The sequence below is a fragment of the Electrona antarctica genome, assembly GCF_951216825.1.
Source record: "Electrona antarctica genome assembly, chromosome: 14".
Lineage (NCBI taxonomy): Eukaryota > Metazoa > Chordata > Actinopteri > Myctophiformes > Myctophidae > Electrona > Electrona antarctica.
In genome coordinates, this window is record NC_136795.1 from 47170886 (window position 1) to 47197720 (window position 26835).

A 26835-nucleotide genomic window follows, 5' to 3' on the forward strand; every position below is an offset into this window, starting at 1 on the left:
ATTTAATGTTTGTGTTGCCACAAAGTTTCCTCATATTTGAAGCACATATGACCTAATTTCTCCTTTCATTGTCAAGGGCAAATATGAGACGTGTGGGGACAACATTTACGTCATATTTGAGGCACATATGACCTAATTTCTCCTTTCATTGAACTGAATTGAACTGAATTTATGTGATTGTTTAGCCGATTTGCTCGTCTACATATGACATAAATGTGCCCTTCATTGTCGAAGGCATTTCATTTTTATGTTGCCACAAATTAACGTCATATTTGGCGGACATTTGACCTCATTTCTCCTTTCATTGTCAATGTCAAATATGAGACGTGTGCGGAGAAAAGCTGTATATAGGAGGGGCTATATTTTTTAGGGCCCCCCTAAAAAGAAAACTAAAAAGCACATTGTTCAGTTTGTGACATACAAACATGTGCACCAATGGTTCCACAGTCTAGATGAGAACCAATCCGTTATGAGGTTCAGCTTTATTTTTGAGCGGTGCCTCCGTTCCATTACGCAGCTATGTGTGTCCCTATGTATGTATGTATGTCTACGCGTCCCAGCACGGAGGAGCATGGAAAGCTGCAACACGATAACTCTGTCATTTCTAAACCGTTTCGGACGTGGGAAAGCTTGCAGGAACTGGGCCAGCCCCCTGGGAACGTTCCTGGAGGTCTGGATGTTAATTGCGGGGACCTCTCGGCGACTCCCACACACTACATTTGCACCGCTCGCTTCACACTAGGTGTGATTTTTCATATTATGTATACAAAATACAACATATAAATACAAGACAATAGACAAAAACAACTACAGCACAAAAGAAAAGCAAACACAAGAAAAGGCGCAGTATGTATGAAAGTACGTCTAGTACTGACTCAGATGCCCTACTCATGAACCTGTACATGAGGTTACGTAGCACGGCAGAGCAGGTGGGTACCTCGACCCTGTCGGTCATGGCTGCCAATTCCCACCTGATGTTGTGTGGGAGTTCGGACTGATCCAGACCGTACTGAATAACCGCCAGCTTGCATAATGTCTTTAGACCAGGGCTCATGTCTAAGATGTACAGGTTATCACATTTCATATTATCCTCTCTAAAGAGGATAAGATCTCCCACAATGCAACAGAAGCCAGAAGACATTGTTGGCCAAGGGCAATTCCCCTTGGGCTTAACCTTTTTCCAGGTGAAGGTCTTCGGATTGAATTTCCACAGATCATTTGGGTGCTTGTATCTTGAGCCCATGCTGTACAGTTCTCCTTTGTAGGCAAAGGCTGAACGATACGAGCGTCTTTCTTTACGAAGCTGTGCAGAAGGCGTGCTCAGCCAGTGGTCGGTCTCTGTGTCAAACACTCTGACGTTCCAGTAGCCGTTGTCGACCCGGTAGCCCCCAAATACAAACATCTTTGTCCCGATGATGGTGGCAGAGTGCCGTGATGAAGCAGGTACTTGAGGGCCTCCGGTGTTAATCAAAGACCAGACCATCTCAGTGGTGTCCAACTTGTAGATGTCTTTGAATTGCCTACCCGTTGTTGTCTGTCCTCCATGGATGTACATGGCCTTCTCCAGGACACAGGCTGAGTGGTCGTGCCTCCCCTCTGGTACAGTCCCGGTTGTCCTCGGTTTGAACCATCTGTGGGTGTCCACGTCAAATGCATGAAGCCCTCCGTGTAATAAATCACTGTGATCTATCCCTCCCCAGATGTAGGCGATATCTTCTATCAGCACGGCAGTGTAGCCACAGAACACGGTGGGAACCTCCAGGGGGCATTTTCCTCTCCAAGACGTCACTCGGGGCAACTTCCTCCATCGCAGAGACACTGTGTCAAAGACGTACACATCGATCGGACCCTTTTTATGTGAAGGACAAGAACCTACGAATGAGTACACCTCGCACCCCACGGCTATGGCAGCGTGTTCACCGTCCTCCTTCAATGTGTCCCTCATCACAACTGTCCAGCGCAACATTCTGACCGTACAGCAACACCACCGATAAATACAGACTTCAGCACCCTTTCCTTAAATAGAATGGAGTGGCCGAGACAGCACTTATACCAGAGGCCACTGGGCCAGTCTATGACATCAGTCCTCTATGATGTCACTACTATGACATCGGTAATGCGTATAGGACCCGAATGGAAACAATACGAAACTTCATTTGTATAGCAAGTTTATTCCAAGCCGTCGGGCCGTAAAAGCAGAATGCTGCTTCACCGTGTTTTTTTATAAGCCATTGCAGGCACATCATCAAGCAGGTCAGCAGTGGAGGGGACCTGAGTTTGGGACATATCTAGGCAGGCAGTCATATAGGTAGGAATGTGCCAGACCATTGAGAGCTTTATAAACAAGATAAATAATTTTAAAATGAATCCTGAAAACAACCAGGAGCCAATGTAGTGAAGCTAACAGTTTTAGCTTCACTACATTGGCTCCTGGTTAGATTAGAAATGATTGCCTGGAATGAGATGATGTATGATGATGTCCGATGATAAGAGCGCCCCTCACTTCACACAGGTGTGATTTATTTTTTAACTTTTTCTTCAGCAATAATACATTTTCCTACTGTACATTATACACACTGCAGGTTTTCAGCGAGCCCACGCAGTTTCAGCAGGAACTGCTTTTATGGGAATTGTAGTCCAGGAAGGAAGTGAGCCCAGTGTCCATGACATCAGAGACACTGGGCTCACTGCTAAAATCTAAAATATCTAAAACCACATATTGCTCACATAAAGACCCCCAGGAAAGTGTTCTAAAACTTCTAAACATTATTGACATTTATTTTTTTTTGCAAAAAGGGTGAAGTTTCCCATTAAGTCCTAGTCTCAAGCTAGCAGTTATTCAGCATGATCTGGACCAATCAGAACTCACACACGACATCAGGTGGGAACTGGAAGCCATGACTAACAGTGTTTCCACACCTAAGCGCAAAACGGCCGACAGCCGTGCACGTCTTACGCTGTCCGCAGCTTATTTTCCGAGTTTTTAGACAGCTGGTGGATGGAAATTAAGCTCCACCTCCGCGGACGACTTGCGCGGAGGAGAGCGTTTCCGGGAATCTGGCCATCGCGCAAGTCGTCTGCGGAGGTGGAGCTTCATTTCCATCCACCAGCTGTCTAAAAACCCGGAAAAAGAAGCTGCGCACATCCGAGAACGTGCGCGGCTCTTTAGTAAGTCTGGCAGCACCTTAACAACAGCAACAAATAAAAACAAAGCTATGACGGGGTCCGATGAGGGCGTGGCCTCATGTGGATCTTGTCATGTGACCAATCTGTGATGTCACCACACTATCTATGACACAATGACTCCATATTTGGGCATGGTTTCAGCCTGATCCGACTGTGATTGACTTCCATTATAACATTGAAGTTAAATATATGAAATATAAAAGGGAAACAGGGCAAGCTTGGTTCAGCCTCATTCAAACACCATGCGAGAAGAAATAAATCACACCTGTGTGAAGTGAGGGGCGCTATATCATCTTACAACATGGAGGACAAAACAAACATGGACAAAACAAACATTAAACTCTGTCCATTGTCAATGGACAGAGTTTTGAATGTTTGTCAAAACAACCATTAAACCTGTATATAGGAGCCCTCAAAAATATTAAGATAAAATAAAATCACACCGTGTGAAGTGAGGGGCGCTCTTATTATGAACATCATCATACACAAGTAAGACGCGGGAAGCGAGCGCAGCTCGTAAATTGCAATAACAACAATTAGAATAAATTACGTACTTTTTTAAGGTTTTTTTTAAGTTCTCTTTTTTTTATTATTCTTTTTTTATTATTCTATTATACAAAAGAAAAGCAAAAGGTGCAGTACATGTATGAAAGTATGTCCAGTACTGACTCAGATGCCCTACTCATGAACCTGTACATGAGGTTACGTAGCACGGCAGAGCAGGTGGGTACCTCGACCCTATCGGTCATGGCTGCCAATTCCCACCTGATGTTGTGTGGGAGTTCGGACTGATCCAGACCGTACTGAATAACCGCCAGCTTGCATAATGTCTTTAGACCAGGGCTCATGTCTAAGATGTACAGGTTATCACATTTCATATTAGCCTCTCTAAAGAGGATAAGATCTCCCACAATGCAACAGAAGCCAGAAGACATTGTTGGCGAAGGGCAATTCCCCTTGGGCTTAACCTCTTTCCAGGTGAAGGTCTTCGGATTGAATTTCCACAGATCATTTGGGTGCTTGTATCTTGAGCCCATGCTGTACAGTTCTCCTTTGTAGGCAAAGGCTGAACGATACGAATGTCTTTCTGGACGAAGCTGTGCTGAAGGCGTGCTCAGCCAGAGGTCGGTCTCTGTGTCAAACACTCTGACGTTGTCGACCCGGTAGCCCCAAAATACAAACATCTTTGTCCCGATGATGGTGGCAGAGTGCCGTGATGAAACAGGTACTTGAGGGCCTCCGGTGTTAATCAAAGACCAGACCATCTCAGTGGTGTCCAACTTGTAGATGTCTTTGAATCGCCAACCCGTTGTTGTTTGTCCTCCATGGATGTACATGGCCTTCTCCAGGACACAGGCTGAGTGCTTGTGCCTCCCCTCTGGTACAGTCCCGGTTGTCCTCGGTTTGAACCATCTTTGGGTGTCCACGTCAAATGCATAAAGCTCTCTCTGAAGCCCACTGTGATCTATCCCTCCCCAGATGTAGGCGATATCTTCTATCAGCACGGCAGTGTAGCCATAGAACACGGTGGGAACCTCCAGGGGGCATTTTCCTCTCCAAGACGTCACTCGGGGCAACTTCCTCCATCGCAGAGACACTGTGTCAAAGACGTACACTTCAATCGGATCCTTTTTATGTGGCCCTGAACCAGAACCTACGAATGAGTACACCTCACACCCCGCGGCTATGGCAGCGTGTTCACCGTCCTCCTTCAATGTTTCCCTCATCACAACTGTCCAGCGCAGCATTCTGACCGTACAGCAACACCACCGTTAAATACAGACCTCAGCACCCTTTCCTGAAATAGAATGGGGTGGCCGAGACAGCACTTATATCAGAGGCCAGTCTATGACATCAGTCCTCTATGATGTCACTACTATGACATCGGTAATGCGTAGGACCTGAATGGAAACAATACAAAACAAAAGAAAAAAAGGCTGACAAATCGTGAATTCTTCTGATTACACATACGTATCAAATTATTCTGATACGCTCAACGATGTTTGACCCCGTGAAAACTCGGACGTGTGTCTCAAAGAATATCATTGTTGGCAGAATCGCAATATTTGGTGGTCCCGTTTTTCATTTTGGCCTCTTAAAATATCTGCCTAACGATGATTGTTGGAAATATTTAAGATAAGGGAAGGATCGAAGACCAATTGTTGCATATAAAATGCAGAAAGGACAATTAATGATTTACTAATGATAAAAAGGACTGTATAATACTGTATTACTGAGCTGCAACAGAGCTGAAACTATAAAACTGTAAAAATACTTTTCTAAAGTAATCAGAGTATAAATAAATACTCTGCACCACAAATCTAGGCAGAGAGCCTCTAACAATTGGCAAAAATGGTTATTAAACCATTTAGATGACAAAGGTAACAATTAGCTTTAACAGGAATACTTTTAAGAGAATGATCAACATCCAAATGTTACCTTAAGCAGGAAATACTCTTTTAGAAAAATACCTTTAAATACCCAATAGGAAAAATGAGTCCACCAGAAAGAAGGATTGTCCAGTCAGAGCATATGGTTTTGTCGATTCATTTTCAGTTCGGAGAGCTCAGGACAGATCCCACATACAGCCAAATTACAAAATGTCTCTCCCCCTGCCATAAAATGGACACGGTATATATGTCATTTTAATCAAGATTTGAGAAGGCACAGAGACCAACGTGTCAAATAACCAAAGGATGATTCACTGTCACTTCCTATCAAAACCAGGAAGCATAATGTATGGGATATGTAGTTAATCATGTAAATGTAGTTCATAATTCAAGTTAATGCCAAACCAGCTAACGTAACTAGGAGACAACTTGTCTGCTCTGGCAAAGCACCAAGGCCGAATAACAGGGTGTTTTCCACAGAAAGGCATACACTCGGGAAACTACAATTCTTTATCTTACTCGCTGACTGGGGGAGAGTGAGATTTAATACTGTAAATCTGTTTTACTCTGGGGCAGAAATGAGATGTAACTTAGTGGGATACAGGGCATGAGATATGAAAGGTACAAAGTCATGGGGCATGAAGATACAAAGTCATTGGGAACATGGAAACTTCCATCCACAAAATAACAGATCTACAATAACTCAAAATTATCCATCAATGATGTCACTGGTGAGGGTTTCCGAACTGCCCACTGCCCTCCTATGAGGCACAGACTGAGTAGGAAATGTGGTATTTTAACATTAGTGAGGACTAATTATATATGAAGATTGGTTGAAAACAGTGTTGATTTTGTCGACTAAAACTAAGACGAAAAATGTCCGTCGACTCATTATCATTCATTACTTCTTAAGCTGCGCGCAGCTTAAATTCTGAGTTTTTAGACAGCTGGTGGATGGAAAAGAAGCTCCACCTCCGCGGACTTTTTGCGCAGAGGAGAGCGTTTCCGGGAATCTGGCCGTCGCGCAAAAAGTCGGCGGAGGTGGAGCTTCTTTTCCATCCACCAGCTGTCTAAAAACTCGGAATTTAAGCTGCGCGCAGCCGAGAACGTGCGCAGCTCTTTCGATAGTGTGGCAGCGGCTATAGTGTGTGTGCTTTGCTTCCTTCAGGCCGTGTTGCCATGTCTGCTTATTATAAGCAGCCTTTGACTTAGTTTTTTCTGTAAAGTCACTTGCAAATTAATTATTGGTATTTGCTGGTTGATGGTTTTTTTGGGCTTGATTCTAACGTGTATAGTATAGTTGCTTACCGTATTTGGGCTTGCTTCCACATTTCTTCACATCAAGGAACCCCAGATGAATAGGCTATGTAATTGTCCACAGACATCCATCTGAACATATGTTGTGCCTTTTTTATAATGTTTTAAAAATATTCAAAATATTTCGATTTATTCTCAATGTGTTTTTAAATAACGGACGTACAACCTCACAATGTGTCGCTGTGAGCTCGTAGATCAGCTATTTTCATCTGTGCTTGTTTTCATAGACCTGGCCACTTGTTTCTCCTGCAAAACTGGCAACACAGCAAGAGAAAGAGGAACTTATGCGCACACAAACGCAATGCACTATGGGCTGTAAGAAAAAAGGTGAATACGCGAGACTATACTCAAAGAACGATACTGACCTGCAGTTGGTGCTGCTGGTCATGGCGCCACCAGAGTGCCCGGATATGAGGGAGGTGGTCTTGCGCACGCCGCGGGTGGGTGGCCCCCCTCCTCCTCCTCCGCCCCCCTCCTCGGCGTGTGTGCGCGGCACAGAGCTGGCACGCGTGGACACCAGCAGGCGCTCGGGGTGCTCCATGTCGCTGCGGCTGCGCCGGAGGCGGTTGCGGCTGGGGTCGCTGAAGCTGCGCCCCTTGATGCGGCTCATCAGGCTCTGGGAGACCACCTCGTCGAAGCGCTCGCGGTGCTTCTTGGGGATGAAGATCCTGGCGAACATGACGGGGTCACACACACACACACACACACACGTGCACACACACACACAAATCACAGTCAGATTACAGTTACCAGTAAGAACGGAAAGTTCTCCTGGGCGCCTGACGGAGGGGGAAAAGGAATAACGTTGTTCCTTCCGTGCGATACGTCCTATACCGGGGAAACTCCACCCCCCCTGTCAGGTGATAAAGAAGCGGCCCTGCTCACTCCTCATGCATCGCAGGAAGCATGAGCTCAGTTTGGGGCTCTCCCCAGGTTGGCAGAGGGAGAGTACAACGCCCAGGATTACAGCTATTGGCAGTTTGGCACCGCGGGTGGAAAGATGAGTTACAAAATCGCGGGATAAAAAACTAAAACTAAAAAAAAGTTCTGCTGCTGGGTTTTCTATAATAGAAGGTGGTATTCAGCCTGGATTGGGGGGGGGGCAGGGTGGTCAGTTTCAGGTTCCCCTATAGTAGTCGACACAGAGGAAGGACACTGCCGTCCTAACAGAAGTCCAGTCAGAAGGTTATACAGCTCTGGAGGTGGTATAGTCCAAGCAGGTCAGGTTATACAGCTCTGGAGGTGGTATAGTCCAAGCAGGTCAGGTTATACAGCTCTGGAGGTGGTATAGTCCAAGCAGGTCAGGTTATACAGCTCAGGAGGTGGTATAGTCCAAGCAGGTCAGGTTATACAGCTCTGGAGGTGGTATAGTCCAAGCAGGTCAGGTTATACAGCTCTGGAGGTGGTATAGTCCAAGTAGGTCAGGTTATACAGCTCTGGAGGTGGTATAGTCCAAGCAGGTCAGGTTATACAGCTCTGGAGGTGGTATAGTCCAAGTAGGTCAGGTTATACAGCTCTGGAGGTGGTATAGTCCAAGCAGGTCAGGTTATACAGCTCTGGAGGTGGTATAGTCCAAGCAGGTCAGGTTCTGGAGGTGGTATAGTCCAAGCAGGTCAGGTTATACATCTCTGGAGGTGGTATAGTTCAAGCAGGTCAGGTTATACAGCTCTGGAGGTGGTATAGTCCAAGCAGGTCAGGTTATACAGCTTAGGAGGTGGTATAGTCCAAGCAGGTCAGGTTATACAGCTCTGGAGGTGGTATAGTCCAAGCAGGTCAGGTTATACAGCTCTGGAGGTGGTATAGTCCAAGTAGGTCAGGTTATACAGCTCTGGAGGTGGTATAGTCCAAGCAGGTCAGGTTATACAGCTCTGGAGGTGGTATAGTCCAAGCAGGTCAGGTTCTGGAGGTGGTATAGTCCAAGCAGGTCAGGTTATACATCTCTGGAGGTGGTATAGTTCAAGCAGGTCAGGTTATACAGCTCTGGAGGTGGTATAGTCCAAGCAGGTCAGGTTATACAGCTCTGGAGGTGCGGTAGTCCAAGCAAGGTTGCGATTCTGGCTTCACAAACACAAACACAATTGGTCTGTCTGTGTTCAGAGGAGGGAAGCCGGGGCGCGGAGGAGGAAGAGGAGGGTTATATCTGTCACCGCACGCACACTGCTACGTGGGTACTGGGTTGTCACTCAGGCAGTGCATGGGGAGTGTTGGGCGAGAGGAGTAGTAGGACGGAAGGGTCCGACGCCTGTCCCGGTGGAGGCTCCTCACTGGCAGGTGAGCCGGTGGGATATACAGGCAGAATGCAGTGGCGACAACACACGGACATGAGTGAGGGAGGAAATAATTATAGCATTACTAAATGCGGGGAGATAAAAGAGGGGAAAAGGACAAACCATGCAGGACCGAAGTAAAGCCCTTCCCAGCACGCAACGACAGTCATCCGCAAGACATAAATAACCACGAAACGGTCTCTCAACGGTCACCCAAAGAGTTCCAGCGAACAACGAGGGATCCTCCTATACAGTATATGTTCCGATTATGTACTGTTCCAGACGAAGTATCCACATAATTGGTTTAAGAATAGATCTAAAAATAATATCCATACAGTGTCCCATAATATGGGAGGAGGGCTGTAGGCAGGTATAAGATTAGCCCCGAGTGTGTCCTCTGTGGGTGTGCGTGCCTGCGTGCGTGCGTGCGTGCGTGCGTGCGTGCGTGCGTGCCAAAGAGATGAGGAACGGAAATGAAGAGAGAGAGACAGAGAGAGAGAATTAGAGTATATTCGATGAATAAAGCTTTGTTTCCTGTGTGTGTCACAGCAGTGGCTCCAGGTGTTCCATTCAGATGACAGCTCACACGACAAAGAAGTGCACACACAACCCTCCTCTTTGTGTTATTCCTGTCTCACATAATCAACTCTCTCTCTCTCTCTCTCTCTCTCTCTCTCCCTCCGTCTGTCTTTCCAAAGTTCTACCCTCCCTCCCTCTCTTCTCATCCTCTCTCGCAGTCAGCGACTCACTTATTCCTGTCTTATTTCTTCTTTAAATCTGCTCATGCTCTTCTGTATCGTGTCCCGTGTTTCTCTCCATCTAACAAAATCCACCCAAAAAGTATCACAAACTGACAGATACTGATAGGCCTACATATACACCGATATATTCTGAGACACATTGATGTTGCACGTCAGGCACGCACGCACGAACACACACACACACACACACACACACACACACACACACACACACACACACACACACACACACACACACACACACACACACACACACACACACACACACACACACACACACACACACACACACCTACAAAGGGAAGATGTTTGTGTCTCTGCCTGTGAATGGTGAGTAGTGATGATCTACTCGACACAGTATGTCTCCTGGGTTGTTCCTCTGTACTATACAATCCAGAGACAGAGTCAGACACACCCCACTGCCAACAGCTGAGACGCAGAGTGTTTCAGAGGCAGGGAGACAGAGAGATGTATACTCTCTGCTTTCACTGTTTGCTATCCCAGTTAGTTTAGACATATATTATAAGAGGCAACAAGGGTATGATTCCCTCATTTCTCCCTGAACAGCCCTGAAGCTCTGAAGGAAGGGAAATGGAAGGGAAATATTATTCCCCCTCAAAGAATCAAAGCAAGACATTTTTTTTAAAACTGAATACTGATAACTGAAATATGGACTACGAAGCTCTCTGGGCTCTCGTCATGCACAGGAACACGCACAGGAGTAGCCTTGTAGCACGCAGACACGTGTAGCACGCACGCACGCACGCACACACGCACGCACGCACACAAGCAACATTCCCAACTCACTGCGTTGTTAGAAGCCTGGCAGAACCATGCAGGGTCTGTGTGTCTGTCTGTTATTTGTCTTGGTTCCTTATCTGTAATCTTTATATTTTTAAAATTTCCTCCCAGTTCCTAAATTGCTACTTATATGTTCAATGCCGATGCTGTTGATTGCGTCGTAAGACACTGCACATTAGTTTAACTACTCAGTGTAATTTCGAGAATAAATATACATATTGAATGAATGAATGAATGAATGAATGCATGAATGAACCAATCAATCAATCAATCAATCAATCAATACGACTACTATAACCAATGCAAATGTTATAGTAGTATAAGTGATGGACGAAGGGGAACAATGAAGGGGAACAATGATTTGTTACTCTGGCATGAAACTGACGTAACATTGACTTATGATATATATGCCACGGTGTGCCATTTTTAGAACTCCTGTAGATTTATGTGACACGGGTTGTGTGGCGAGACAGGACTTCTAGGGCAGAGCCCCGGTCCCCCACTAGGGGGGAGGGGGGGATCGTGATTACATGGTTAGTGGGGTTTTTTTACCGGATGAGACACCAAGGCACCTGGTTAATTATATACTGCCAGTCTAATTGTTCCACACAGAGCGAAAGTCACACAACTTCTTATATTAAGGTGTTTTCATAAGTCACTCATGTCATCTGAGATTTGTGTGCATTTTGCGCGCGCACACGCACACACAATTCTGTAGAAATCCTACATCCTTCTTGATCTATTTACTACACGTCTATGACCACAAAACAGACAGAGGACCCTATTTTCGTCCATGCTGAACACCCCTTATCCCTACACTTCTTTGCCTTTTTTTTGTTTTTTTTACTATTTTGAAAAACAATCTTGAATAGTTCAAATAGCCGAACAAAACATTCACAATGTGTTGATGTAGATCGGCTATATAGTTGAACCATTTTTACTATGTTTTCCAAAATAGTATAGGCAAAGAAGTTTAGCCCTGTAACACCCAATAATACAACATATTTTAATGAATGAATGAATTAATTATTTTTCTCCCTGTTCTTTTTTCACCTAAACGCCTTCATTGATGTTCATTGCAATGCCATTGGTCATGATATTTGTATATAAATACCCCCCACAGAGGCTGCAATTCACACAAATTAAAAATATCTGGACTGGATTTTGAACCTATGACCTTTGACCTTTAACCCTGATAAAAGTAAGTAAAATAACTGTAATATATATTTTTTTTGTGATCATTAGAATGTCTAGAACATGATTTATTTATTATTGTGAAGGATATCCCCCAAATGTAAATTATTAATGTATTATTATTATTTTAATAATTATTATAAATGTGCATAGAATTTGCTTTTTATCCCCCTTTTTTAAACATAATTTCCTCAGTAGCAGTAAGGTTGAAATATCTTTTTTGCAAGTATAAATATATCCGGGTGTTACAGGGTTATAGGGATAAGGGGATTAACGCTGACGAAAATAGGGCCCGGAGTTTGGAGGAGAGAGAAATGGTGTCACTGTAGATGTATTAGTACATTTGCTGTGGAGGCCCATGCCATGCAGATATACAGTATACAATTCAGTGGGGTTGAATACAACAATCCACTCAACATTGACAGATTGTACAAGACACAGTCATTCCCATAGATATTATAAAAAATCACACCCGTGTTTGATTGAAAATTGTATTAACAGTTTGCAGAATTACAGTACATTTCAAGCACAAACTCAATACAAAGGCTGTTAACTGTGAGTGGACGACCCAATTAAGCATTACACTTGTTTACAACAGGGTCCACCATGTTCAATTCATCAAAACATTTAGAGACGTAGAAATAGACACTTCTATATAGACAAAGAACAGTACAGGAATTCATCATAATGGAGGTAAAAAGGGAAAAGAAACATATACAGTGAGGGGAAAGGGGGGGGGGGGGGGGGGCGGTGGGGGGGGAAGTAAGTGGTGCAACTCCGTGTGGGGGGGGGGGGGGGGGGGGTTCCAGACCCACAGGAACGCACCCAGGGTGCCGGCCCGATTCCGGCGAGCCACCCCGCGTCCGAAACGGTTGAGAAATGACAGAGTTACCGTGTGCGTCCCTCTACTGTACCCTCTACTGTACTGTACTGTACTGTCACTGTACTGTATTGGCACACCCAAAATCACCATATATACAGTTAACATGTGCATGTGTTTGTGTGTGTGTGTTAGGTTGCGCACAGGTGGTGAAAAACAACCATGCTGTTTTCGTGCTCAGACGCACCCACACACCCACCCACCCAGCCACCCAGCCAGAGACACACATAGTCACTTAAGGAAGTGGTTGCACCAATAGATGCCTCACTGGCCGTTCATTGGAGCGAAGTGTATCCCAATGAAGGCGGAAGTGCAGTGCTGAAGGCTTTTTTTTTTAAACAAATCTTTTGACAATACATTACAATACAAAACAAGACAAACAAACAAACACAAACAACAAAGTTATTAATACAACAATACAACATCAGAGCCAGGGGGGATTAGATTACACAGAACAGAAAACATTAAAGAGTGAACACGAAGCAACAGTTCTCCGCAGCTTTCTTATTTAGAAGTGCTGAAGGCATTTGCTGAAAGCACGCTGCGTCGCTGCCCCAAGTGACGTCACTCATGCGACTCCTCCATGTCTCAGCGCGATGAGATCACTCAACTGGCCAGCGCGTCTTTTCCCGGGACTTATGTTACGCACGCGGAAGCTGCTCATTGAAGGCAAATGCTTTGCAAGGAATCTCGGGAAAATTGTGCCTTCAATTGTGACACGCGCCTCAGAGCCAGAAAGAATGTTTATATGTCTATGGTCATTCCAGCCACGGCCGGTTCCAGTCATCCAGTCGTTCCAGTCATTGGGTCGGCGGTTCGAATCCCGGCTCCTCCTGTCTACATGTCGAAGTGTCCTTGGGCAAGACACTGAACCCCAAATTGCTCCCGATGTGCTGGTTGTTACCTTGCATGGCTTCCGCCGCCATCGGTGTATGAATGTGTGTGTGAATGGGTGAATGTAATGCACAATCTATGTAAAGCGCCTTGGATAAAGGTGCTATTTAAATGCACCATTTACCATTTACCATCCAGTTTGTACTGACACAGTGTTCGTTTCCACCCTGGTTGTCAGGGCTTGCTAGCCCCACGAGGTGTAGCCCACCTTGGAGCCGTCGGACCACATCCACTCTCCCTCCGGTCAGTCCCATCCAGGTGACTCCCTGGAAGGGGTCGAAGTTCCGGATCAGGTTGAGGACAAAGTCGTGCTCCTCGTGTCGCTGTGTACGGACGCAGATTCTCCGCTCGGGCCCAGAACATGAGCGAAGAGACGTACTTGTAGCAGCGACCGTTGAAGCTGAACCAGAACATCGGACAGCCCCCACGCTCCAGCTTCACCTGCAGGGTCGAGGGATCTTCTGAGGTGGTCTCCTCTGTGCCTGCTAGCGCCAGGCCCAGCAAGCCCAGGAGGAGATGGGGAACCAGCAGCATGTCAGCCTGAGGTGTGCTCCTCGGTGCCTGCTAGCGCCAGGCCCATGAGCAAGCCCAGGAGGAGATGGGGAACCAGCAGCATGTCAGCCTGATGGTCTCTCTGTGTCGGTGGGGCTTTGGATCACAGCAGTGGATCAGGGTCTTCTCCACGGGTCTCTCTGTGCTGCTGCCGGCTGCTTGCCTTTTATATCTGCTCCACAGAGGGTGTGTGCACGGCTGGCACAATGTGATTGGTCATGAAGAAGAACAGTATGTGGCGTTCATATGAATTTGACATACATGCACGCATGTACAGTACACACACACGCACGCACACACGCACGCATGCACGTGCGCACACACACGCACGCACACACACACACACACACTAATCATTGATAGGCTAGCACGGAGTTGGTCGAACCATCGGGTAAGATGAGCCACCGCATGTTTCAAGGAATCCAAGAACAATATGCAGTATATGTGATGCCAATTATATGGTTGATATGAAAATGACAGCAGACATGTAATGGTTTCGGTCATATAGATGTAGTCTAGTTTTGGTGGAAATTAGGCTATTATACATAAAAGTGAGTGATTCATTACTTTAATATTATTGCTCCAACTCACAGGAGTGACAACTATACCACTGTTTAATACAGCCATACGTTATTATGTATAGTTGTAACAGCTGCACGACTGCCTTTAAAACCACCTAATACAATTAGTTTGTGTTTTTTATTTATTGGTGAAGTCATTTGAAATAGTCTTTTGAATGGGAGGTTGGTTCTGAGTGCATGATGAGAAGATAGGGTGTGTGCTTAGAACGGAGGGCTGTCTCTGCTTGTCACGAGCATGGAGGGTGCCATCTGGCACGCACACACACACACACACACACACACACACTCTACGCACGCACGCACGCACACGTCTGCTGCATGCTTCTGTAAAAATGCAAAGACTAATAATGGACGTAAACAGTAAACACACATTACTATATATATATGAATAACGTTCTTTCCTTACACCAGCCAATAGCAACCACCTGGTCCATATATGTAATATACCGGTAGGCTCCATTTAATAGTTGGTGGCAGTGTTCAAACATCAGTCAACACAACTCCACTATGAAGGCGCACACAGCGTGCAACTACTACAGTATACTGCTCTATGCTGCCACCCTGAGGGTAAAGCTTGAATGGCAGGAAAGGGTTTCTACTACGAATAAGATCAGATCTACTATACTATACTATAGCACTATAGCAGAGAACGGTGTGGGTGTGTGTGTGTGTGAGAGAGAGAGAGAGAGAGAGAGTGGTAAACAAACCTATATAAACATATTGTAGATAGAGAGCCGGACGAAGGCAAGGAGAGAGAGAAAGAAAGAAAGAAAGAAAGAAAGAAAGAAAGAAAGAAAGAAAGAAAGACAGAGTGGAGAACTAGGCCAGGGTCATGTTTCTGTTGTAAAAGTAGTGTAGCTTGATAATAAAGGGCTATGTAGGCCACGCAGGAACACACATACAGTACAGCAGCCTACATCACTATGATATGAACACGTACAGCAGCCTACATCACTATGATATGAACACGTACAGCAGCCTACATCACTATGATATGAACACGTACAGCAGCCTACATCACTATGATATGAACACGTACAGCAGCCTACATCACTATGATATGAACACGTACAGCAGCCTACATCACTATGATATGAACACGTACAGCAGCCTACATCACTATGATATGAACACGTACAGCAGCCTGCATCACTATGATATGAACACGTACAGTAGCCAAACAGTGGGTGGAGACTGAGTCTCTCTCCACCCACATGTGGGTGAGTCTCCACCCACTGTACTGTACTTAGTACACACCTGAAATCATCATATATACAAAGTATGTATGTGTGTGTTAGGCTGCACAACAGTGACACTTGGTTTTGAAAACCAAGTAGCAAATGCTATTTGTGTGCTCGGACAGACCCAGCCAGGGACAGACCCAGCCAGGGACAGACCCAGCCAGAGACACACAAAGCTCCGTAATGAAGTGGTTGCACCACTTAAAAATATTTAAGAAGTAGTAAAAAAAAATAGCCATGAGCTCACAACCTTCGCTATATAGTTTGTAGCCTGGAACTCACCTATGCTTTTTATGGCATAGGCAGCTCCCGGCAGGATCCGCCGGGAGAAACTATGCGCAGCTGCTGGACATGAGACTAATATTGAGTACCACAGACGAATAACAGTCTAAGTCCACACTATTGATCCATAATATATAAATGATAGATAAGGGTTCAGGACACCGAGGCCTTTTCGTGGAGGGGTCAGTCTGAAATTTGGACTTAGACTGTTTTTCGTCTGTGGTACTCAATTACTTAGAGCGACAGAGAGAGAGAGGAGTGTGTGTGTGTGTGTTACATGTGTGCGTGTGTGCGTCAATTTAACAAAGGTGCAGACGATCAGAAATCAGCAGAGAGTGAGTGATGTTTGCGCTACTCTATGTCGAATTGAAGTGGACTCGGACCCAGACTTTTTTTTCCTCCCTGGAAAAAAAAAACGTCTGGGTTTCCGAGGCTATAGTTTGGGTCCCGAGGATTCTCCTTTTGGGTCCAGCTAAAAAGTTTGGGAACCACATGGCCTGCATCATCACCAAAGTGTGTGTCTACACGTTTTGTCCCGAGCTCGACCAGATGAGAGCTCGAGCTGAAAACCTCCAGGTTTCCTCGGCCGAAGACGTTTGGATGGATGTATAGAAGAGGAGAGGCTCCGGAACGGCCTGGATTAGGAAGGAGGGCGAGGAGGGGAGACTATAATTAGGAGGACGCGATGGCATCTCGAGGAGGGGTGCTTCAAGGACGACGCGCACGCACACGCACACGCACACACACACACACACACACACACACACACACACTCGCGCGCACACACACACCCCCCAGAGGGAGAGGAAATACAATGGAAATCAGCATGGGAGCCCTTATTCACAAGAAGACCACTTGTTATGATCAGCCGTAGTGAATGAATTGGGAACATGTGCAACAACAACATAGAGAAGGTGTATACGGCAACGTTGTGGAATAAACAGCACGTGGTTTTGACCTGCCAGTGAACTCCCGCGTGGTTTTGACCGCCGCCACCAGTGAACTCCCACGTGGTTTTGACTGCCAGTGAACTCCCACGTGGTTTTGACTACCAGTGAACTCCCACGTGGTTTTGACTGCCAGTGAACTCCCACGTGGTTTTGACTGCCAGTGAACTCCCGCGTGGTTTTGACTGCCAGTGAACTCCCACGTGGTTTTGACCGCCAGTGAACTCCCACGTGGTTTTGACTGCCAGTGAACTCCCACGTGGTTTTGACTGCCAGTGAACTCCCGCGTGGTTTTGACGGCCGCCAGTGAACTCCGGCGCTGTCGCTTCCCTGCTGACGGGATACGCACACTTTGCACAGGGTCTTTTATTTTGAAAACTCACCTGGAAAGGAGCCAGCTTGTTCGGGCATCTCCCACTGGGAGGAGACCCCCGGGGCGGACCAAGGCGCAGTTGGAGGAAACACAATCGACTCGCTGGCCTTGGAACGTCCCGGGATCCCCCAGGAGGAAGTCACTAAAGTTGCTCTGGAGAGGGAAGTCTGGAGCACTCTGGTGGAGCTGTTGCCCCCGCGACCCGACTACAGATAAGCGGTTGAAGATGAATGGATGGATGGAAGAAATTCACCCCAAATGAGGGGGGCACGGTGGAAGTCGGTATTGCTGTCGCCTAGAATGTCCAGGGTTTGATTCCCGCTGTGGGCGCTGGGGGCGTGTTCTCTCCTCCGCGTCATCAGTGCCCATACCCGAGGCGGGGTTGGCAAAAGGGCCTTTCTGTGTGGAGTTTGCATGTTCTCCCCGTGTCCCCCTAGGGTAGGTACCCTCACATGTTCCCTCACATGTTCTCCCCGTATCCCCTATAGGGTAGGTACCCTCACAAAAAACATGCAGTAATCCTGGTCTCTAAACTACCTCCCCCTGGCCAGCCAGGGCACCTGATGGAGGGGAAAGGAACTGGTTGGAATAACGTGTTCCTTCCACGCGCTACGTCCGGCCGGGGAAACTTTTCCCAGCTTTCAGGTGAAACAACTTGGACAGCTGGATGCATAGAAGGAAGCATGCAGTCCGCTGTCCCGTCCCCCCCAGGTTGGCAGAGGAAGTGTAGCTCCCAGGATTACATTAGATAATTGACACTGAGTGGAAAAAAAGGGTTGCAAAATCGTGGGATAAAAATGATTAAAAAAATAATTGTTAATGCTGTAACCTCGAGGTAGCGACGATTCATTAACAAGCCGCTATAACATCGACGTTCTGTTCAATCAATCTGAGCCTCAATTCCGAGAAAACGTTGCCAATGATCGCGCTTAATGGAAGTAGACGGCGGGGGAAACATTTCATTGACGGACCAGAGCGGAAGCGAGCGTTGCCTATAGCGACCGGTAAGCTACTCGGTAGAGATTATAGCGAGACCATTCTGAATCAATAAAAAAAAATCACGTCAATCACGTCAATGGCTGCAGGAATCGACATCAGGGAAAAAAATCACGTGAATCCCCGTTTGGAGAAGTGAATCTCACCATTAATAAAAGATCTGTCGTGAATAGATGGGAGGCAGACAGTGACAAAATGAGCGATATACAAATGCTTTGGAGAGTAACGCTTTACAAATGAAGAAGACAGTTTGGGTAGAGCTGAATTCAAAATAATTTAACCCATTCTGGGCGGGAACCCCTTTTGGTGTTAGCATTATGTTACGCTTTAGCTATTGAAAAATAGCAGATCTACAAGCTCATAGCGCGCCACCGAGTGGCGCGCTACGAGCTTGTAGGCCTGCTATTTTTTAAAAATCTAAGAACGACTGACATAGAAACATAGCTTTTTCAGAAAACAAATAATTTAAACACAAGGAAACTTGCCGACATGAAAATCATTTGCACAACAAAAACACCCCCAACGGGGGCAGCAAAACCTGAGCTTCAACTCGACGCGACGAGCGGGGCTGAGGTAGATCAAAGGGAAGAAAGGAAGAAGAGTTACTGTACCGAAGGTGTGTGGAGACGAGAGGCTTTTTTTAATGTACCTTCGCATGGCTCCTCGGGGCTCCGAGGAAGTGCCTGCAGAGGAGCACTCTGTCTGCTCAGCGCTGGGAAAACGCAGCTCTTCTTCTATACACCTCAGCAAGTCCTCATTTAGTTTGAACAAGAACAAAACCAACTCTCCCGGACATGAAGAAGAGGAGAGAGAGAGAGAGAGAGAGAGAGAGAGAGAGAGAGAGAGTGTCCTGGATTTCACACAAAAAAACTTGCTGAAGGCCCAGAAGGCAGCAGGGAAAAGAGAGGAGGGAGGGAGGGAGGGAGAGAGGGAGAGAGGGCTGAAAAATGCAAGGCTCGCTGTGGCTCACATCCCTTTAGCTTTTCCACAACATCCTCGGGCGGCGACGGATGCGCTCCGTACATCTTTTTCGACACTTGCGTGTCCCCCCATTCATCCCCGCCCCCATCGGCACCCTCCTCCTCCTCTCACCGCTGGGGGCGAGGTCGCCACACTTCGGTCATCTTCGTGGCGGTGACGGTTGCAGTTACGCGGTCATACGCGTGCGGTATACGGTATGGGACATACGGTCTACGACCCATGCATGTCATTCAGTTGATCCACGCTTCCATAGTGACGGGAGCCCGGTGAATGACCATGCCGACTCATGGTCTCTCAGAGGAGGAGGAGGAGGAGGAGGAGGAGGAGGAGGAGGAGAGAAGAACGAGAGGAGAGAGGGGAGGAGGGAGTCCCAGCAGTGGATCCACACAGGCAGGTTATCAGCGCTGGAGATGTGCTGTGTGTGTGTGTGTGTGTGTGTGTGTGTGTGTGTGTGTGTGTGTGTGTGTGTGTGTGTGTGTGTGTGTGTGTGTGTGTGTGTGTGTGTGTGTGTGTGTGTGTGTGTGTGAGAGACAGGCAGAGAAAGCCCTCCGCCGTTCCGACCACACCGCATCATCCGTCATGTCATCACGCACCCATAGAAGAACCAATAACCTCCCACTCAAAAAAAACTACTTCAGATGACTTCACAAATCAACAAAACCTAATTGAGTTTGGCAGCTGCACTGTTATTCCAGACAGAAATCGCAGGAAAAAAAAAGACGCAATGTTTTCACCCCTATACTACGCCGCCCCAGCACCGCCGGCGCCGCCAACCCAGACTTAGAGCATCTCCAGTCCAAACATTCGGACCACACGTATAAAACACAGGTGACTTCAATTAATTCAATCACGACGACATCCAGACCCGAGCTCGATTCTAGAAAATGTCTTCAAAATCATGACGGTTTTCTGAAAAACCCTATGTTTCTATATATATGTCAGTGGTGCTCAAACTATTTCATGTCAAGGACCCCCAGAATTATATGTATTTGGCCGCCGACCCCACCCATCTGAAAATATGTTGTTCCAGGGACCCCCCCCCCCCCCCCAGAAGCAAAGATTCGAGTTAAAAACTTGCGCTCTGAAAGAATATATATTCAAAGATTTGCGCCACATTTTCACGATTCTTCAAAAATAGCAGAGCTACAAGCTCATAGCGCGGCACTCGGTGCCGCGCTACGAGCTTGTAGGTATGCTATTTTTCAATAGCTAAAGTATAACATAATGCTTAAAACACCAAAAGGCGTTCCCGCCCAAAATGGGTTAAGCATCAGCATCAGACCCACAGTCGAATAGAACAACCAACTATTTCCACCAACACCAACAAACGTCGTACAAACAAAAAACGAGGACTGACGTAATGCTGTAAACAATGACGACATTCCCTAAGCAGCGCGGTGGTTTTTGCTGCATTACTTTTAGACAAACGTTTCCGGTCCACTTGCTAGCTGCGCTTAACCCCTATAGCTGCATGGGTTTGGTGTGTGTTGAGCCATTTAAGAAGTCGGGTGAGTGCGTCAGAAACCAAAGAGAGAGAGAGAGAATTTATTAAGAGAAGTAGGCTGCTTAAAAATAGATACAAGTACTCATCCTGTGGGAGGGAGGGGTGGGGGGTGGTGGGTGGGGGTGTAGATCTGTGGAGGGAGGGAGGGAGGGAGGGAGGGAGGGGGCAGATCGAGGCAGGGCCTGCAGGCCGGTCCAGGTTTATAAGGTGTAACTCTAAAGTAACGTACATTTACTAGGCCTGGCGTCGAAATTAAAAAAAAACGTTCGCTCTGAAAGTATATATATTCAAAGATCTGTGCCACATTTTTACGATTTAAAAAAAATAGCAGACCTACAAGCTCGTAGCGCGCCACCGAGTGGCGCGCTACGAGCTTGCAGGTCGTAGCGCGTATGCTATTGAACACCCTTTACACAGACGTAAAGGGTGTTCAATAGCATTGGCATATATGCACACAAAAAAAGAAACCTAAAAAAATGCAGTTAGGTGCTTTTCTTCCGGACAGCAACGAATACAGTATGATGTTATATTTTCATCACACCCAACTGCCAATATATGTCAGAAAAAGAAGAAGAAAAAGAAACACCAGGAGCCAGCTCACTCGCTCGCTGCATCAGTATTTTACGCGGTTGGTCTAAGAAGGTTTCTAATATCAAAACCAAACCAAAGCCTGCATGCCGTTTAACCCATTTCACCCGAGACCAGATTCTACTCTAGAAATGTCTTCTAAATCATGACAGTTTTCTGAAAGACCTATGTTTCTATATCAGTCGTTCTCAAACTATCTCATGTCAAGGACACCCAGAATTATATGCGTTTGGCCTCCGACCCACATCTGAAAATATGTTGTTCCAGGGACCTCCCCTCCAGAAGCAAATATTTGAGTTAAAAACGTTCGCTCTGAAAGAATATATATTCAAAGATTCGTGTCGCATTTTCACGATTTTTCAAAAATAGCAGACCTACAAGCTCGTAGCGCGCTACGAGCTTGTAGATCTGCTATTTTTCAATAGCTAAAGTATAACATAAGACTTAGTTAAAACACCAAAAGGGGTTCCCGCCCAGAATGGGTTCAACGTCCTCATCACTGAACCCAACCTAACAAACACCTTCCCGACCTATAGCCTGTTCTGGAGTGAACATTCGGCCAAAATGTGCTAACCTGCAAGCTCTCATCGCTTTCATCCAGCGCTTTCATCCAAGGTATACTTTACATAGATTACATTCATTACATTCACCCGTTCACCAGGGCCGGATCTACCATATGGGCACTTTGGGCACGTGCCCAGGGGCCCTTGGGCACCAGGAGTCCCTCCACAGCAAATTTCCCTGCTAATCCGAATGAAATAAATGGTGTCTAAAAAGATTAGTGTTTTATTGTTGGTGAGAAGGGCAGCTGAAAAGTGCAATTGTGTGTAAAGCAGCAACAATGTGCTAGATTGGCTGTCACTCTGGGGGGGGGTAGGCGACCGGAAATAGGCCAATATAACGGCATAAAACTGCCTCCAAAACAGCAAAAATGTTGCGTGCGCGTGAAGGGGGGCCCTTCAAGCTTCAGTGCCCAGGGGCCCTCAGAGGTGTTAATCCGGTCCTGCCGTTCACACACAGATTCAGACACCCATGGCGGAGGAAACCATGCAAGGTACCAACTAGCACATCGGGAGCAATTAGGGGTTCAGAGTCTTGCGAAAGTACACTTCGACACTAACTCTGCGGGAGCCCACAGGGATCGAAACTGGGAACCTTGCGGTTCCCATCCGGCCACTCTACCTCTGATCCACTGCCGCCCTAACCTGACTCCGCCAGATGGGGCAGCAGAGAGTCTGGCTTGATCCCGCCTCTAGCTGCATCTGATTGGCCAGGCCGTTTTGTGGCCGGAGCATCAAGTCTGCCTGAGAGTTCCCAGATGGGAGCAGGAGGGGGGACCCCAGTGTACTCTCTGCTGCCCCATCTGGCGGAGTCAGGTTACTGCCGCCCACCATCAACAGCAAATCTCTTTGCTGCAAACTGCAGATCTACAAGTACAAGCCTATACAACAGGTCGCACTGTGATGAGTTGCAGTGTGTATAGATCTGCTATATTGTGCTGAAAGTTTGTCCCCCCAGAATAGGGACTGTGTGGCAGTGTTGTTTTCGTCGACTAAAACTAAGAGGAAAAATGTTCGTCGACTACCTATTTTCACTGACAAAAACCACATTAAAAACTAAATAAAAACTAAGCCATGATGACTAAAACTATATATGACTAGATATACTGACAATTTTGCCAACAAATACAAACTAGACTAAAATGTTAGGAAGGGACTAGTGGACAAGAGATCCAGTAGAAGTCATTTTACACTTGGTTGCATGCTGAAAATAGCCGATCTACAAGCTCACAACGCGTCGCTCTGCGACGCGTTGTGAGCTTGTAGATCGAAGTGTAAAAACAGTCATTACGACGGCATCAAGGCCCGCCAAAATACATTTTAGTCGACTGAATCAACTGTAGATTTGGTCGACTAAAATCGTATGATACTTAGTCGACTAAAACTAGACTAACACTAAAACATTCCAGGTGACTAAAATACTATGACTAAAAGACTATGACTAAACTAAAATAGAAATGTGCTGCCAAAAATAACACTGCTGTGTGGTGACTGGTGAGTACAACGGCCAAACAGAAGTGACAGAAACAGCTATGGAGAAAATCACAGAAAATGAAAAGCTTGTACCTAAACTTATAAGTCAAGCTCAACTTAGTCACGGACTCACGGTGCACCTGCACTCGTCTTTAACCCATTTTGGTCTGCCGTCAACATTTTTTTTTAAAAAGGCTTGAAATACCCATGTTTCTGTATCAGTGGTGCTCAGTATTTCATGTCAAGGTCCACAAAAATGATATGTAATTGGCCACTGACCCCCCATCTGAAATGTAGTTCCAGGGACCCCCCCCCCCCCAAGAAGCAAAAAATGTAGTTCAAATGTTCAATCTGTAATAATATATACTCAAAGATTTGAGGCACATTTTTGCGATTTTTCAAAAAGAGCAGACCTACAAGTTCATAGCGCGGCACTCTGTGCCGCGCTATGAGCTTGTAGATCTGCTATTTTTCAATAGCTAAAGTGTAACATAATGCTTTAAAACACCAAAAAAAGGGTTCCCGCCCAGAATGGGTTAAACTGGGTGTGATGAAACCTATCTGAGATTTACACACCCAAATAAAACTGCACCCAAATTAATTAATTCCAGCCTTGTTGTTGTTGTTGTGCACAGCCGCGATGCATAATTCATCACACTGCCTCCTGCTGCTTGCGTTGAACAAACATTCAAATGCATTTTTAAATATACGGGCAGCGTTCCAGACAAGAAATGATGGCATGACTAGAAAAAGTGCCCCTCGGGGCACAGGTCTCCTGCACCAGTCAGGTTGTGGCCTCCTGGCGGCGCTATTTGAGGCATTTTGTTCCAAAAATGTGTTTTGCAAAAAACTTCCACCTTGGTTGGTGGCGCTTTGACAGGCCAATGTGAAAAGGGTTGGATATTTCCTATAGCAAAGTGCGTGAAAGATTTCACGTAAATTGCACGCTGTGTTTATGATTTGAGGCCGTTTGTTCAAAACGGGCCATTCCTGCAAACTTTGAAAGCCAATGTTAGCCTATTAGGATGGAATATGAAATATCGGACAGATCAGCCTTGAGCACATGATTTGAGGGCTATTTGGACAGAATCTGGAGGAGTAATGTGTTTTACAAAAGTCGGCCTCCTGGTGGCGCTATAAAAAGGCAGAGTGTGCAGTTATATAGGTAATCATTCAAAAAGGTGAAAATCTGCCTCATGGTGGCGCTATAACCGGTCGTTCTGGAAATTTTGAGGCAGAGGTTCATCGTTGGCATCCAGGGAGTGTGTGTGCAAAGTTTGGCATCAACCGGGTTAACGGTGCCGGAGATTAGCTGGTATAACAAATGTATGGACGGATGGACGGAGTGCAAAACATACTCTCCCCATGCCTCCGGCTGGTGGAGACAATCAGTGGCGTGCACAGACATTTAGAGGGGCAGGTGCTCAAGTGAAAAAAGGGCACCTTGTGCAGCGCATGGAACCGGCCGGTTGCCTTAATAGTGTGAGATTTATAGATTTTGGGGCATAAATAATATATTAGAAGCTTTTTTTATCGAGAATTGATCAATGTCACCCTGGTCCACATACTGTACGCTGTCCAGAGGGCAAGGGCAGGTGGTGCTCTAGCACCCCCTAGTGTCTATCTGTGCACGCCACTGGAGACAATTATGAAAGTTGTTGTTCTCCAGATTAGACGGGACAGGAATGAGGGTGCGTACCGTTACTCTGACCTATTTTTTTAATTTGTTTTAATATTTGTGGCTTTCGCCTTTATTTTATATTTTTTGTCCCCAAATCCTCCCCAGTCCCCAAAACCTACCCAGTCCCCAAACCCTCCCCAGTCCCCAAAACCTACCCAGTCCCCAAACCCTCCCCAGTCCCCAAAACCTACCCAGTCCCCAAACCCTCCCCAGTCCCCAAACCCTCCCCAGTCCCCAAAACCTACCCAGTCCCCAAACCCTCCCCAGTCCCCAAAACCTACCCAGTCCCCAAACCCTCCCCAGTCCCCAAAACCTAGTCCCCAAAACCTACCCAGTCCCCAAACCCTCCCCAGTCCCCAAACGCTCCCCAGTCCCCAAAACCTCCCCAGTCCCCAAACCCTCCCCAGTCCCCAAAACCTCCCCAGTCCCCAAACCCTCCCCAGTCCCCAAAACCTACCCAGTCCCCAAAACCTACCCAGTCCCCAAACGCTCCCCAGTCCCCAAACCCTCCCCAGTCCCCAAAACCCTCCCCAGTCCCCAAACCCTCCCCAGTCCCCAAAACCTACCCAGTCCCCAAAACCCTCCCCAGTCCCCAAACCCTCCCCAGTCCCCAAAACCTACCCAGTCCCCAAAACCTACCCAGTCCCCAAACGCTCCCCAGTCCCCAAACCCTCCCCAGTCCCCAAAACCCTCCCCAGTCCCCAAACCCTCCCCAGTCCCCAAACCCTCCCCAGTCCCCAAAACCCTCCCCAGTCCCCAAACCCTCCCCAGTCCCCAAAACCTACCCAGTCCCCAAAACCCTCCCCAGTCCCCAAAACCTCCCCAGTCCCCAAAACCCTCCCCAGTGCCCAAACCCTCCCCAGTCCCCAAACCCTCCCCAGTGCCCAAACCCTCCCCAGTCCCCAAAACCTACCCAGTCCCCAAAATCCTCCCCAGTCCCCAAACCCTACACCCAGTCCCCAAACCCTGCCCCCCGGGGAACGCAGCTGGTCGAGCATGATATTACAAACATTAACATGATTATTCTCATGACGATTGTTATGAAAGTCATTATATATAGGGACAAACGCTCAGCGACAGTGCCTATATCCAAATACACCTGATGTACCTTCTATTGAAACACATATCTCTGTCGGACGGAAACCTCATATATGTCCAAAACTGATACTTTATACATACGATACAAATGAAACAAGAATTCATACATTATGAATAATAACCAGCAGCTTCCGTATCTATGTGTGTTTAATATAAGTGGGGGTCCCCGCGGAGGTCGGTGCGGTGGTCCGCGGCAATGTTCCCTCTAATTTGTTTTCGGTTTGAGTAAACACTCAAACCTCCTGAGCAGACATCAGCAACTGCTGAGCAAACATACGTCACCTTGAC

General features: G+C 46.7%; 1 protein-coding gene across 1 annotated transcript in view; it reads right to left on the bottom strand.

The window, feature by feature from the left end:
- grid2ipa (glutamate receptor, ionotropic, delta 2 (Grid2) interacting protein, a) overlaps positions 1–26835 on the bottom strand; it is a gene marked incomplete at both ends in the record, with an annotated part of 153290 nt that overhangs the window by 70568 nt on the left and 55887 nt on the right. The window contains one exon of the mRNA XM_079520927.1: positions 7259–7561. Within this exon, the coding sequence (XP_079377053.1) occupies positions 7259–7561 (303 nt within the window). The remainder of the gene's footprint in view (positions 1–7258; positions 7562–26835) is intronic.